Below are 17,047 nucleotides of genomic sequence, written 5' to 3'. Positions count from 1 at the left end.
AGTTAGATATGGAGAGGAATCGAGAGCTCCCGGCCCTTCCCTTTCCTATATTACCCTTTCCTTACTTCTTTATTTGCCAACCTTCCTTCGATTTTCTACCTTCCCCTTCCCTAACTACCCAACCTTCCCAATTCTTTTCCCCTTACCTTCAACTTTAACTTCCCTTCCCTACCTTCCTCTTCCCTTCCGTAGTTCCCTAATCCCAATATTCCTCTTTCCCTATCAACTTTCCCCTTTCCCACTCAACCTTACCCTTCCCTGCTTTTCCTCTTCCCTATCTCTTTCCCTAACTATCCGCTTCCCTTCCTATCCACTTCCCTGCTTACCTTTCCCCCAAACCCATCCTTCCTTTTCTTCAGTTGTTACCCTTCCCCTTTTCCTTTTCTTTTTCATCCCCTTTTCCTTTCTTTCCCACGTTTTTCTTTTCTCTTTTATTTCCCTTTTCCTTCCCCTTCCCTTTCCCTTCTTCCCTTCCTCTTCCTTTCCGCTCCTCTTGGGTCTTTGATTTCCAATATGATTATTTACATTACTAGGCTTTTAGGGCGCTTCGCGCCCATCTTCTTTTCAAATTTTGAACATGTTCTTCTTTGTTTACATTTTAAAACAAAGAAGAAAAATTTTTTCCGGATTTTAAAAAAAAATCGCGGATTTTCAAGAATTAAATTTTTTTTACAAAATTAAAAACCTTTAAAACACATTTTTTAAAAAATTTTTTATCATTCATAAACCTTCCCTGTGGTCACGTGATGTCCCACAAAAAAATTGGGCCCGATCGGTTCAGCCGTTTTGACGTTTATTGGATACAAACAAACAGACACCCAAGCCAACTTTATATATAGCTAATGATATATATTCTATATTATGATATTTCATTTAGTTATTTTAGTAAATGTTAAGAATGTTAACAATATTTTCACTTTCAAATTAAAGTTTAAAATTTCAAATGCCTATTTTAGGATTCAAAACTTTTATGAAAGGTTGAATTCGAGATAATTGGTCATTGAAAATTATAAGTGGATTATTTATAAAAATTTGAATTTAAAAAGAACTTTTTAATTAAAAAAGTAAATCCACCCTTCAGCTTCTTTTGATGATGTTTAGTGCAAGGATTTAATGCAAGGAAAGTTATTTCAGAAGTATACGCATCTTTTGTACTACCTAGTGTACTGTCACTGGGCGGTAATGTAAACACAAGACGGATGTTTCAGCCTGACATTGGATCCATCTTTCACATAAAAAAATCAATGAAATATTCTGGTCATAGGAAACTATTATGTGAATTATTAAAATTATCAAAATTTAATGCTTTTAACCTCCCCGGATACTAAACGAACACTGATGCATCTATTCTTGTTTACAAATTCCGCCCAAAGAGAACTGGTTTCAATATGTACGCAGAGTATACACGACCGAAATTAACTTTCCTTGCATTACACCCTTAGTTTAGTGTAGCTTCCTTTATAGTAGTAGTAGCAATGAAGCAATGAATCTAAGGAATGAAGTTTTTCATCACATTCCTCCAATTTAGATTCCTTAGAAGCAATGAAGCAATATATCTAAGGAATTTAGTTTTCTATAACATTCCTCCAATGTAGATTCCTTAGCAGAAATTAAGCAATGAATCTAAGGTATGAAGTTCTCTAATACATTCCTCCACTGTATCCAAGGAATATCTCCAGGTTTCAGGTTCTTTCTTTTTCAGATGCCGTCTACAAATATCAATACACTGTAAATTAGATACAGGAATATGTTTTATATTTTTTTGAAAAAGGTAATAAGGTTCGTTTTGGACAATTATTTTCTCTTAGGGTCAAAATTTGGCATCGTGCAAAGGAAAGCTGTTTAATTCGAACAATTTTAAATTTGTAAAAAAAATTGTTGAACTTGGATGACGCAGATATTCTTGGGGTTTCTATCAAAAAACTCTCCGTTTTATACGAAAATGATTTTTTTAGATATTTAATTTATTGTAATTGGAAGCGACGTAAAAAACTTTGGATTGTAGAAGCTATTTTTATTCTCCACTAAATAAAATTCATTGCTTATACTTGTGCAGATAAAAATGTCCATTACTTTGATAGCAAATTTTTTAAGGTCGTCTTTCCCGCAAGGTTGTTGTTGTTACATTATTCCTGATATTACCAAATAATTAGTTAATCGTCCAAATAGTTCAATAAAACACGGTTAAACCTTTTTTCTAAGAACATCTTTTTTTCTGTGCCTTCCGGAAAATAAAAATAATACGTTTCAAGTTATCTAAAAAATGGTGCAAACAAGAATATAGAGATTTAAACGCGTTGCTGCGGATAAAATGACCAGAAACTCATTTTTTTAGTTCAAAAAGGATCTCTCCGTCATCCTGAATCAGACACAGGTTTAAAAGGTGCAAGTAGTGTACTCTCTGCACTATCTTTACTCTCTGCACACTCTGTACTCTGTGTACTCTATTGTACTCTCTGTACTCTCTGTACACTCTGTACTCTCTGAACTCTCTGAACTCCGTACTCTATGTACTCTTTGCACTCTCTATACTCTCTGTACTCTCTGTACTGCCTGTACTCCCTTACTTTTTCTTAATTTAATAAACTTACTTGAGCATAGTCCTATACTCCTCTTGTATATCGCGGACAGCCTAAAATATAATGATTTTAATATTTTTATTAGGGTTTTACTTTACACCAATACTTTACTTACCCTAGGGTTAATTAGACCAGGTGTATTAGGTTCGTAGAGAATGATGGCAACCATTAAATAATACATCTCAATACCTGACCAAACAAATACTCAAAATACTTTCGAACAATAGAAAATAACATCTTTGCAACCTGATGGTGTAAACCTTTGATAAGGTCTCTAACATGCGATTGCAAATATATGTGAATTAGAAAATCAGTGTTTGTGACAAAGACTTCCTTTGTCACTTTATCAAATTATTTTTAAATCTTCAACATACTTAAAAACTAAAGTTGTTTTTCAGAAATTAAAATCTGTAAAATTTTCAGTTTTTAATAAATTTAAACAAGAAGCTTTTATCTAAATCAAAAAAAGGTTGTTCAGTTTGATCTAAGATTTAACCTAAGTAAAAATCTACTTAATTTAAGTTTTTATTAAATCAAATCAATGATATTGAGCAGTCTTCCTTGTAAGCAGGGTTTCGCAAACTTGTCCATGAACTCGAATATTTTTCTCTTTCTATCGACATCAATGGATAAATGCTGAAAAACAATTTCAGTATTTTCTCGAAAATAAAACAATTGCAAAATTTTGTAGAAAATAACCTATAAATGTTTAGTTCTATGAAACCTTTGAAAAAATATCTGGACTTTTGTATTTATTTTGATCAAGCATTGACCACCATCTTATGCAGATCAATGGATTTATAAAATTCCTCTTCAAAATCCATGATGGTTATACACTGCAGAGATAATTAAAGTTGAGGGTCATACATTGCTCCTTAAATTTTAAAGGGCTCACATTTGATATCAAGATCAAGTATTTAAGATTTACAATATCCACATAGAAGTTCCGACCACAAAGGATGAGACTTAAACGTCGACCTTCAATTCTTTGTTTTGGAAGGATCAGAGTGAGGATTTGAAACTGAAGCGAACCATTAATGGTAGTAGAATCATAGATTAATAAAAATACAGATAGAACACTAAATGTCAACTTTACAAGATTTAGGGGTTTTTCGTTCATAATAACCCTGAGGCAGAGGCCCCAAGGAGTTACGCGGATGCCTTCTCTCTGTCTTTAAATTCAATGCTGCCTGCGCGGAACTCCATTGAGCTTTTACCTCAGAGTTTTTGTGATCGAAAAACCCTTAAATATTAAAAAGACGGCATTTAGTGCTCTTTCTGTATTATTTTTAGTCTAAGGCAAAAATACTGAATAAATTCTCTACAGTTGTCTCTGAAGTCTCATGCTTTTTGGGTAACACTGTACTTGAAGAGATAAAGGTAAAGAAAGTTTCCACTCATGTAGAAACTACTGAAACTGTTCCTGAACTACGTCTTTAACACCTACAGGTCTAGCTCCGTTTTCTTGCCAGATCAGATAATCAGTGGCCCCTAAAATGATGAACAAACAATAAGGTAAAAACGTGGGAGAAATGTTTTTGTAATGGTAAAAAATGTACACTCGTAGATAAAAAAAACCATTTAAATTATAGCTGTTACATTTCTCAAAGCTTAGTAAATTAGGATGCTCATATTTATCTGCTGCATTATGATGCTGTTATAATACCTATTGCATTACGATGCTCTTAATTATCTACTGCATTACGATGCTTTAATTTACCTACTGCATTAGGATACTATTATATTACACACTGCATTACAATTCTTTTACTTACGTACTTCATTTCAATGCTCCTATATACCTACTGCATTATGATGCTCTTATTTACCTATTGCATTACGATGCTCTTAATTATCTACTGCATTACGATGCTTTAATTTAGCTACTGGATTAGGATACTATTATATTACACACTGCATTACAATTCTTTTATTTACTTACCTCATTACACTGCTCTTATGTACCTACTGCATTATGATGCTCTTATTTACCTACTGCATTACGATGCTCCTATTTATCTACGGCATTTCGTTGCTCTTATTAACTACTGCATTACTATGCTTCTATTTATTTATTGCATTATGATTCTCTTATATATTTACTGCATTACAATATTCTCTTATTTACCTACTGCATTACCGATGCTCTTATTTATCTACTGCATTACTATGCTCTAATTTACCTACTTCATTACGTGCTATTATTTACCTACTGCATTAAGCTACAGTTATTTACCTATTGCATTACGATGTTGTTCTAGGGCATCTTTTATGTTGTAATTCCACAAAGTATACAGAGAAACTCCTTTCCTTACATTACATCTAAAAAGGGGTTTATGCATATGACAAAAAAATTTTTAAGGTAGTTGACACAAGAAAAACAAACCCAGCATCTTTAAGAACTCTTTCAAGTTTTAGAGAATTATAATCCCGAAGTTTTACATAGAAGGCCACTTGGCAAGTCAAAACTCTGAGTAAATCTGTGCTCTTTTTGCCGGCAACTAGCAATTGAAAATGGCTGCCAAAGCCGATACTAGCGCCTTCTGATCCCCTAGCGGTTGGTTGAATTTTTAAGGCGCCAAATTCAAATATCTCAGGGATAAAGTTCATAAAATCAACTCACTAAAATTAATTCAAGAGATTGTTAATGAGGCAAACAACATCAGTGTCTAAATTAAAGGAAAACCACGAAAAGATTAAGGAATCCAATTCTTGTCTTAAACAATGATTTTTCAATCCCTATATTTTTATTTGTTATAATTGTTTTTGGTATTTCTTATGATTGTCATTGGTATTTGTTAAAATTTTTTTAGGTATTTGTTATTATTGTTATTGTATTTGTTATTATTGTTATTGGTTTTTTCACTATTGTTCTTGGTATTTTTTATTACTGTTATTGGTATTTGTTATTATTGTTCTTGGTATTTTTTATTAATGTTATTTCTTGGTATTTCTTATTTAAGTTATAGTTATTTGTTACAATTGTTTTTGTTATTGGTATTTATTGTTTTTGTTATTACAATTTGTTATTATTCTTGGTATTTATTGTTATTGTTCTTGGTATTTTTTATTATTGTTATTTTTTTGTTATTATTGTTATTGGTATTTGTTGTGATTGTTCTTGATATTAGTTAATATTGTTCCTGGTTTTTTAAACTTTTTATTTGTATTTTTCATTATTATTTGAAATTATTGTTTTTTGGAATAGTTTTAATTTCCTTCGTATTTATTAATATTGATGTTCTTGGTATTAGTTATTATTGTTCTTGGTATTAGTTATTATTGTTCTTGGTATTAGATATTATTGTTCTTGGTATTGGTATTTGTTACCTGAGAAGGGTGAAGTAGTCTGATTTTGCAAATTTAGTCAGATCATCAAATTCAAACAAATATGCTAAAAATTAAAAGGAATTTATTAATTAATGTATAATTAATCTATAGATGATCTATAATTAATCTTTATTACTCTATATTACTCTATATTAATTTATATATATTCATCATTTATGTTTGTCTAAAGCAAAATTACATTAAACAATATAAAAGTTTACAAACTAATACTCTTTTCTCTGGATATCGCATTTTATAATTGACAGGGTTTGTATAAATTCTGTTTGTTTGCAATTGTTTGCTAGTTTTGATCTCCGATCATAACTCTTGAACACCTGGACCTTACCTCCAATTTTAATTTAGGAACTTGGGAGAACTAAGGACATTTTATTAATCATTCTACGTTAAGTTGATCGACTTTTAAAAGAAAACTCAAGACAAAGCCTTGTTTCCAAGCTAGTTAATTTACAGTATTTTTAAATTTTTGTTTAGTTATCAATTTGTTTGTTTGGATGTCCGATCATAACTTATGAACCCCTTGATAATTTTTTCTTAAATTTTTATTAGGAAATTCAGTCCAACTATAGAAAGGTTAATTGGGCTGGCTTTACTAGAGAAAATTCAAGTTCCAGTAAAAGCTGGGTTCCCAGGCTAGTAATTACATATATATGTTTGCTATAGCCGACCAAACGGCTGAACCAAATTGGATGAACGTTTTCGTGGGACATAGTGGTGACTTAGACTATAAAATTCAAATTTATAAAATTCCACGGCCAGCGCCTGAAGCATATGCTAAATAATTAGAGTTTAATACCAATTTCATGAATGATAATACAGTAAATCCCAGATATATGGACATCATAGCAAGAGCTTTTTAAAGTGTCATAATGTTGTATTTTCAACTATATAAAGATCAAATGCCGCGGAAAAGAACAAGTTTAATATATCAATTGTTTTACTTGATAATTCAGGAAGCTATAAATTTACCTTAAAATAAAAATATAAAGTAGCTTCTGAAGAATTACACTGATATCTTCTTTGTAAAAACATCAAGTACAAGCATGTATTGCTACAGTAAAACCCTTAATAACGAATACATCGGAAGAAATTATCAAATGTCGTCTTTACAATTTTTAAATGAGTTTTATACTATATTTCGTAATTTTTAGTATTTGCGAAAATAAATAAATAGCCATGAATATGCGGGAACAGTTTTAAAGAGCTCCATATAATCATTTAATTAAAAAACTAAATATCTGCAACATTCCATTATCAGAAAGTGAAGAATACGACATTTGATGAATTCTTTCGATGAATTCGTTATTAAGGGTTTCACTGTATAATGTCGTCTTCCTATTCCATTATTTCTGGTTATCACTGTAGAAAAAAATTATGACTCAACAAGGATATTTTAATATATATTTTCATGAATTGTATTCAAACCTGATAAAGCATAACAGCTGCCATAAACTTTTAAATAAATTTCAAGACGAGATTTCATGCGCTCTTGCTATGTACCCTTATATATAAGATCTATTGAATAAACCTGGGCAACCCAGCTAATGATCAACAATCTAGAAGAGTACTAACCTATGAGACGTTTATGATACACTCTGCTTGCAGTTACATGGAATTCTGGGTTTAGAGGAATCTTAAATCCACTTCTACGGAAAAAGTCGAATCAGCATAATTTCCAGTTTTTCATTTTTTTTGCTAAAATAAAAATATTTTTGTGAAAAATCTAGTTCAGAGATTACTTTACCTCGCCCACTGAATATATTCCTTCATAACCTCAGGACCTAAACTGTAGGTGGACCAATGGTCCCAGAACAGTTGGGTCTTAGTCCCTAGACAATAAAATTTCAGGGAGATGTTAAATCCTAAAATATCATAAATTAACCATCAGAATTAAACGGAATGTTATTCAAGTGAGCCTCCATCTGTAAAGTGTCTTTTTCCGGTTGACAGCAGGGCAGGGTCTTATTACTTTAAAACTTTGACTGATCCATGGATGTAGAAATTCAATATTAATCTACAGATACCATTGTAATTTTGTTATTTTGTTAAACAATTGATTTTGAATCTCTTACAAATTTTTTCATACTTTTTCTAATCCATTAAAAGGGATGAAATCTTTGGGTAAGTTTACTCCCCGAAGAACCAGAGAGAAGACGGACCCGGAGAACCAGAGAGAAAAGGGAACCCGGAGAACCAGAGAGATGGGACCCGGAGAACCAGAGAGAAGACGGGACCCGGAGAACCAGAGAGAAAACGGAACCCAGAGAACCAGAGAGAAGACGGAACCCGGAGAACCAGAAAGAAAAGGGAACCCGGAGAACCAGAGAGATGGGACCCGGAGAACCAGAGAGAAGACGGGACCCGCAGAACCATAGAGAAAACGGAACCCAGAAAACCAGAGAGAAGACGGAACCCAGAGAATCAGAGAAAAGATGGGACCCGCAGAACCAGAGAGAAAACGGAACCCAGAGAACCAGAGAGAAGACGGAACCCAGAGAACCAATTGCGCGCAACGGAATTCCGATCGGAAACCCTAAGGACGATAATGTATGTGTTTATACTAACTTAAATAATTGGTCTCCTCTGCTGTGTACACGTTTTCTAAACTTCTCAGATCCAGTGAGTTAACGATCTTCAGCAAGGCATCATCATCTAACATAATAAAAAATACTTAAACTTTTATCATTTACTATCTCAAGCTTGAAACAAATTTGAAAAAAAATGTTTTTAAAAAGTTCTATTACCTATCTTCAAGTGTTCTATTTCCTCTTCTGAAGAATATGTTCCAGAATTGTCAAGTTCTGGTGAAACAATAGAAACTCCGATATCTTCGTTTATCTTGGCTGAACAGTTAAGAACATTATTTGTTTTTGTTTTTTAACAGTGAATTGTTTATTTTGAATTGTTCAAGCATTTATAAGATGCTAATTTAACATGGTTTGTCCTTCCGGTGCTTACCTATCGGGTCAAAAGATGATGTCTTCATTATAACACTGGGTCTGAAGGTGGATTCTCCAGCATTTGCTGATTTCTAAATAAAAGACAACACAACATTTGTTCAGATTATGCCCTCCAACCCCCCCCCCTTATACTCACATCTCGTCCCTTTATACTCACATCTTGTTTGGTATGAGGCCGGAAGGCTTAAAATTCTCGAGGGGTTAATTTTTTTCCCAAAAAGTTTTAAAAGACACCATACCAACATGATTAAGGAAGTTTTGAGCTAAATTAAATCATTGTATAATATATTTTTAATGGTTTACATATATAAAAATATGTCCAAGTTACCTGCAGCTGTACAGTTCCCTCTAATTCAGTCCCCTTGGTTCCTTTTATAAAGATAATAATCAAATAAAAGTTTAGTTGCGCTTCGTTTATGTACAAATCCTTCAGACAAGGAGTATGAAGTAAAATGGAGAAGTGATCGACCCGGCCAGCCCTTTCATCAGATAATGTATGCTTTGCAGACAGGACTCCATTCGAATAAGCTTTCCATTACTATCTGATGTAAAAATACCGCGTACATATTTATTCAGGGTAGGTTATTGCATACATTAAACAGGGGGAAAAGTAGCTTAATAACACCAAACAAGCACATTTTTGTAATGCAAAATATTGGCAATACAAACGTATTTTTTCATCATGTTAAAAATCTTTTTATATAATATAGTTCAATAAAAAACTATATTTTAAAATTAAAAGACGACTTTTAAAACCTTCTTTTCCAAATGGAGTATCGTCTGCAAGGCATGTATAAATCACATGGTAGCGCGGGCCGGGATCGATCCCTTTTCCATTATATTCCATTCTCCTTGGTTTCATATAATTACGCTTCCTTTTGTTCAAATTAATTTAAATCTCAGATTCTATTCAAAAACTAGTTCTTATAGAAACCCCAACTTACGCAGCCAAAATTGATTAAGTTTAAAAAATCTAATGATCGAAACTGCTAAATAAATATTAAATTATAAAACTATAAACTTTATTTTCCGCGGACTTGGACGGAAGCTCTCTTTTTATAAAACTATAAACTTTATTTTCCGCGGACTCAACGGAAGCTCTCTTTTTATAAAACTTTAAACCTTATTTTTGGCTTCATTAAGCCACATATAATGATTTAAACAAAAAAATCCTAAAAAACTTTAAATCTTATTTTTGGTTTCATTAAGCTACATATAATGATTTAAACAAAAAAATCCTATAAAACTTTAAACCTTATTTTTGGCTTCATTAAGCCACATATAATGATTTAAACAAAAAAATCCCCACCCTGGTCAAACGTCCAACATAACTGTTTCTCCGTAATTGTTGAATTAAATAAAGTTAACCATAACTCACCTGGAGGTGAGACGCATGCTATCTTTCCAAACTTCTTGTGATGAAATTCTAATTGTGTATTTATAAACTCTTCTATTTCAGGGTCGTTTTCTATGTCTAGCTTCTCTTCTTCTTCCTCCTTAATAATTGGTTTATCCTTGAAAAAAAAGTTTGATTTTTTTGTTGGGGTAGGGTTAACCAGGGGGTGGGGGTTCTGATTGTTTATGCAAACATCTATATATCTATATTAGGGTTAAGCTGGGGGGTGGGGGGTTCTGATTGCTTATGCAAACATCTATATATCTATATTAGGGTTAAGCAATGGGGTGAGGGTTCTGATTGTTTATGCAAACATCTATATATCTATATTAGGGTTAACCAGGGGGTGGGGGTTCTGATTGTTTATGCACACATCTATATATCTATATATACTTTCCTTGTCTGTCTGTTTGTATCCAATAATATTCAAAACGGCTAAACAGATCGGACCCAAACTTTGTGTGGGACCTCACATGACCCCAGGGAAGGTGTATGGATGATCAAAATTGAAAAATTTTGACTCCAACAAAATTCGATTTTTATTCAATTTTGAAAATTCACAATTTTTAGTTTTGTTTTACAATGTATACAAAGAGAAAATGTTAACAAATAGAAGATGGGCGCAAGCCTAGTATAATAAACCCCAGGAATTCCATTCTATTCTTATTTCTAAAACTTTCTTACTTTGTTGATATTTAAATCTTTGATATTTTTAGACCAAATATATTATACATTCCCCTTTAACACTTAACATTATCTTACATTTGGAACAGTGTTAATGACTGAACTAGGAGAGATGTATCTCAATTCTGGACTTTCATTCCTAAAACACAGTGCAATAAAATGTCAATAAAAAAGATTTTTGTTTGTAAAAAAAATATACAGGGTGAGTCAAAAAAGATGTGATTTGTGGCGCCTGGTGCAAAGCTTACCTTTTGTGTGCAACTCTCCTGTATGGTGTTTTTTCAATATTTTTTGAATTTTTTTTTATTTTTTTGGTAATTCAATATTCCAAAAACCTTTTTTTCTCTCAAAATCAAAAGTTTAGAAAAACAAAAATATGTAAATAAATTGTTTCTATCGAAATCTAAAATTTAAAAAAAATTGAATCACAGAATCTTAGAATATTTGCAAAATTGTAATTAGAAAATTCGCAATTTTTTACGGAAATAATTGTTTGTCAATGGTTCTTGAAGTTTCAACTTAACAGCGTATATTTAATACTTTAGAATATACTAAGATAAAAGGAACTAGAGAATTTAAATAACTTTTCCGTAAAAATTATACCAGAAACAAAAATTGCAAATTTTCTTACTGCAATTTTGCGAATTTTCTGTGATTCTTAGATTCAAACTTTAAAAAAAATTAGATTTTGATAGAAATAATTTATATACACATTTTTGCTTTTCTGAACTTTTGATTTTGAGAGAAAAAAAGGTTCGCAGATTTTCTTTTAGGCCATTGAAGTAACAAAAAAAAAATTACAAACTTTCTAAAAATATTGAAAAAACACCATACAGGATCGAGAGTTGCACAAAGGTACAATTTTCCACCAGGCGCCGAAAGTCACACTTTTTTGACTCACCCTGTATATTTTCTTTTTATATGGAGAAGGTTCAATGATTAGATAATGAATTTAATAGTCTCAACTATTTTTTTCCTAAAAATAACTTACCTTTCTACATGAAAGGATTGTATAGTTGATGAAGCTGAAACTCGTGTTTGTCTTATTGGTCCATCATTTACAGGTTTCAGGCTCAGTGGTTGATGGGTGTCATAGACAGAAGTAGCAAATTGTCCAATGTATGGGTTGATGACGGGAACAGGATCAAGAAAGGGATTTCTTCGGATAAAAGTCTCATTGGGATAAGGGACAGCAGAGAAGGGAAAACTTGAAATAGAATATTTCATTGAATCAATAATATTAGATATGTTTGAATCATTCCGGACACTATTGAGTATAGCATTTGATGTCCAATCTCCATCTCTGATCTCCTTTCTTACTGGATATAAGAATCCTGAAGGCACATCAAAATTTGATGTTGAGGGTGTTTCTGTCAAGTAGTTCCTTTTCAAACTGTTTGAGCTCATGCTGAACTCCTGCTGACTCTGCAAGGGAGCTTGAAGAGGAAGGTGAATACCCTCTCTTTGCCCCAATCCGACATTATCACTCTGAGGCTCATCTTGTGGCTCTTCAACATAACTTTTCAATCTTTTATTGTTAGATTGAATGTTTAAGTGACCTAGACTTTTAGGCAATGCAAAATCTTGAATTTTACTTACTAAATCTTTTCTTTTTGGACTGTTCAGATCTAGTGATTGATTATTGTAGCTTTTTGAATTTGCTCCAAAGTTAGGATTGAGCCAATCATGCTCCTCCAGAACATAAGGCCTTTTAACAGATTTTGTATCCCTATATTTGATTTTGGGCTCTTTTCTCAATACAGATGGATGACCATGTTTGGATAGATATCTATGTATGTTTGGTTGGCCATGTGTTGATGAATGAGCATGTGTTAAAGTATCACCATGGGTGGAAGAATTGCCATGAATGTTAGGATATCTAGGAGAAGATTGGTATCTCTGTACGGGTGGATTGCTCTGTAAGAATGGATATTCTTTTGCGGGTGAATGGCCCTGTAAGGATGGATATTCTTTTTCGGGTGAATGGCTCTGCAAGGATGGATATACTTTTGTGGGTGAATGGCCCTGTAAGGACGGATATTCTTTTGCGGGTGATAAGCCCAGTAAAGATGGATATCCCTTTGTGGGTGGATAGTCCTGTAAGGATGGATAGTCGTGTGTGAAAGTACAGCCATGTTTGAATCTGTGGCTAGACATAGATGGAAGATCATGTCTGGTTTCAGATGATTTGCCCTGTTTTGATGAAAGGGTTTGCTTGGATGTACTGGCAACATCAGAAAAACTTGATTCTACAAGGATGAAATTATATTAAAACACAAAATTTACAAAAGTTTAAAGTTTTAGCATTGCAAATGAAAAATATAAGCTAAACAAGAGCAACATGAAATTTATGCCATACAAAAGGGTTAATCTATTTTAAATTCATCAATCTTTTAATATGTAATACTATTTTTTATTATTTTATCGTTTTGATTTTATAAGAAAACAATAGAAGAATAAGCTTTCAACGTTATTGAGAAGGAGTACTAACCTGTTCCATCAATTCCATAAAACCCCTTAAGCACAAAAGAGTTTTTTGGTTCAGCTCTTTCTGAATAATTTACGACATGTTCTTCAACTGCAGCATAAACTGGTTCACCAGGTTTTACAGAAATTGGACCTAATTCTTCTGGAATCAAGAGATAATTCTCGTCAACTTCTTCCAAAATCATAAAAGGATCTTTATCAGCTGCAACAACATGGGGGGTTTCATCTTGACTGTTGTCTTCATGCTGATCCTCATGCTCCTCTCCCGCATTATTTTCAATTTGTTTATTATCAACCTCTTGTGTATTATTGTTTTCTTTAAAATCTTTTTCAGCTTGTGAATTTGTATTTTCCAGGATATCATCTTCCTCTGGTGCTTCAACATTTTCTCCAATATCATCTTCATTTTGGGTATCTTCCTGGTTATTATCTTCAGCTTCAGCCTCAGCTGACTTTTTCTCTAACATTCTTCGAAAGCGAACCTGGAAAAGATATGATTCATTAAAAAGGGCCAATAACTACGTTTGGTACAACGTGTCTCTGAAAAAATGTTTTTAAGCTTTTTGGTATACTTTGCATCGTTTTTATGTACTAAAAGTACAATCAGTTATAATACCATTAATTAGAGGGTTCTCAATGGAACATTTTGCTCTGAAATGCTGTCGTAACCTTCAAAAGTAGGCAAAATATGTACTCCGTCTTTTTTACAGATTTTCAAAAAAAATTCAAATATGATTGTATTTTTGCAACTTAGATAGTTTACATAGAGTAAATTGCACATTTTTAACGATAGAATTGCGGATCTTTAAAAAGAAATGATTTAGAATGTTTAAACTTTTTTTTAAAAAAACCTTTGGAAAAGGAACGAGTAGGTTTCGAGTAAAATTAAGTTTAAGACGTCATTCTTGAGCATAATGNGCAAGGTATACACTGTTTTCTCACTTTATATGTGATTATACACTGTCTGAACATTTACTTTACCTGCAAGGTATGCACTGTTTTCTCACTTTATATGTGATTATACACTGTCTGAACATTTACTTTACCTGCAAGGTATGCACTGTTTTCTCACTTTATATGTGATTATACACTGTCTGAACATTTACTTTACCTGCAAGGTATGCACTGTTTTCTCACTTTATATGTGATTATACACTGTCTGAACATTTACTTTACCTGCAAGGTATACACTGTTTTCTCACTTTATATGTGATTATACACTGTCCAATCTTTTTGCAAGGTTTTTCATCACGCTGACTCAATCGTCTAAAAATATTGTCAGAATAATTCTTAAAAAGAAAAACATCCTAGGTTAACCGCAAGTTTTTCATTTTTATCTCATTCACAGGGGTTTAATTAAAGAAATTTTAAAGATGGGGAAGTTGATGTTCTAATCAAGACAACAAACGTGTCAAAATGATAAAGAGAAGATTTGTTTTAAACTCTAAGACACTTGAATTGAATCAACATGTATTAGTGCGATGAATGTATTCCTGAACTGAACATATTTTGATTATTTAAAGCTGACTTTTTTATTTTCCTGATGAATGTATGTTTCCTATTCGGTAGTGGTTAAAATATGAAGTTTGTTGAATACTTGATTAATCATTTACCCCATTAAATGGATTGGCGATGTCGTTGAACTACCTATCTTCGGTTCAAATCCTCAACCAAAAATGTTAAACCAACAATACAAATTCAAATCCTAAATCATAGATTCAATTCCTCATGAAAATTTTTACTTTGAACCGCTAATTCAAAATTTGAGCCAGCACGAGGTAGTTCAGTGACCTAGTTCTTAAATTCATTAAATTAGGTCCCTAATCCCTGAAATTAATCATGATTTAAAAAAAGAATAAAAAAACCTGAAGAATGCTCTGCAGGAATAGCAAGTGACTCCTCCGTAATGAACTCGAGGTTTAGGCAGAAACTGTTCACAAACTTGGCAAAATGTGTCAACTTTACTCTCTTCATTTCCTTCCATTTTTCTGAAAAATTGAAATAAAATAACAAATTTCACAATGCTTATGAGCATAAGAATATGGTTTAAATTGTTCATGGCTTTACAAAGATCATTTCTGACATATTTTTGTAGTTAAGTCAGATCTTTATATTCCTCCCTAAAAATAGATCTTTATATGCCTCCCTAAAAATAGATCTTTATATGCCTCCCTAAAAATAGATCTTTATATGCCTCCCTAAAAATAGATCTTTATATGCCTCCCTAATTTTAGATCTTTATGCCTCCCTAAAAAGTTGTAAATGCTTATTTCTGAATATAATCCAGGTAAAGTAAAAAATTGCAATTTAAATTTAGTATTTATTCAGACAATAATTTTTCTATATTTCCATTTGTTTAATTTACACCAGCCAGCATGATTTTTCCATCTAAGGAGTTGACTTTTAGCCACAAACTCTAATTAAAAATCTCTATATCTTTGCAAACTGATGGTGTAACCCTTGAACATTTTTAACTTACTATTTTGTTAGACATGACAATTTGATCTAACAGAATTTATAGTTGGAAACAATAAAGGGAGTGTTTCCAAAAAATGAAGACTAGCTTCGACTTTTCTGACTTTCTAGTCGACAAAAATATAAGGAAGATTGGAATCTCGGTAACTTGATGTCTAATTTAGCCTGCAACCTGACCAAAAAAGTTATACCAAAATTTACAACACATGTGTTACCCCTCCCATTCTTATTTCCCTCTTTTTCCTTTTAAGCCAATTGATGTCCATTTTAGCCAGCAACTTGACTATAAAAGTTAAACCTCAATACATCATGATCAAATATCAAACATGTTTTCAGCTGTGGGAAAATGTCCTCTCCCCCCCCCCTTGTTGCACGGCTACAAGCTGTTTTAAAATTTGCATGTCTATATAGGTTGTATAAAAGCTAACTTAACACTTAAATCTGGACTAATATTAGACTTATAGCTTGAAGTAAAAGATTTCTTTTCACTACAGGGAGTACACAAAAATTTTTGTTTTAAGATTTCCCTGATTGAAAATTGCCCCCCAAAAAAATGAAATTTGCCCCTGAAAAATAGTCTAAGATTTTTCCCACCAAAACTTGCCCCAAACTAAAAATAATATAAAAAAGGTTTTAGTATTTTTTTCATGTTTGAGTTTAAACATTTTTTTGTTCATTTGCACTAAAAAATGTTCATTTTTACTAATTAGGTTTAATGTGAAAAATGGTGAAATTTTAGTTTGATTGAGCTATTTTGTTAATTTACCTTAATTAGGCCGGTAAATGTGCAAAATGGTGACAGACAGCTAAGAGGACGAGCGATGCGGATAGTACAGGCTAGGGGGGCCAAGCGCTACGGCTAGGACATGCTAGGGAGCCAAACGCTGCGGCTAGGACAGGCTAGAGGTGGGCGCTACGGCCACATGACCAATAATATCAATGTGATATTTTTGAGAACTATAAACTATAAATTATTCACAGAATAAAAAAGTAAGTCCGCTTGAACAAATTTTTGTTGGACATGTTCATTTGCACTAATTAGAAAAAAAACTAAACAATCTGTTTTTAACTTCAGTATGAGATCAAAAGCAGGTTATGGCGTAAAAATAGAATTTTAA

At 32.4% G+C, this 17,047-nt stretch overlaps 1 protein-coding gene across 1 annotated transcript; it reads right to left on the bottom strand.

The window, feature by feature from the left end:
• Positions 1–1,361: 1,361 nt before the first annotated feature.
• Positions 1,362–13,932, bottom strand: LOC111707541 (uncharacterized). Its single transcript, XM_023480657.1, has 17 exons — positions 13,459–13,932; positions 11,959–13,216; positions 11,046–11,106; positions 10,266–10,383; positions 9,216–9,256; positions 8,886–8,958; positions 8,672–8,770; positions 8,493–8,579; positions 7,672–7,756; positions 7,500–7,573; positions 5,910–5,973; positions 4,816–4,901; positions 4,003–4,070; positions 3,140–3,215; positions 2,695–2,768; positions 2,592–2,632; positions 1,362–1,709 (listed from the first exon to the last, which is right to left on the bottom strand). Exons 1-17 carry the CDS (start codon positions 13,919–13,921, stop codon positions 1,601–1,603), a joined length of 2,877 nt encoding a protein of 958 aa, XP_023336425.1. The 5' UTR covers positions 13,922–13,932; the 3' UTR covers positions 1,362–1,600.
• Positions 13,933–17,047: the final 3,115 nt, after the last annotated feature.

Source organism: Eurytemora carolleeae, unplaced genomic scaffold (assembly GCF_000591075.1).
Source record: "Eurytemora carolleeae unplaced genomic scaffold, Eaff_2.0 scaffold571, whole genome shotgun sequence".
Classification (NCBI taxonomy): Eukaryota; Metazoa; Arthropoda; class Copepoda; order Calanoida; family Temoridae; genus Eurytemora; species Eurytemora carolleeae.
The sequence above is the reverse complement of the archived record's forward strand: the minus strand, read 5'-3'. Positions and strand labels throughout refer to the sequence as shown.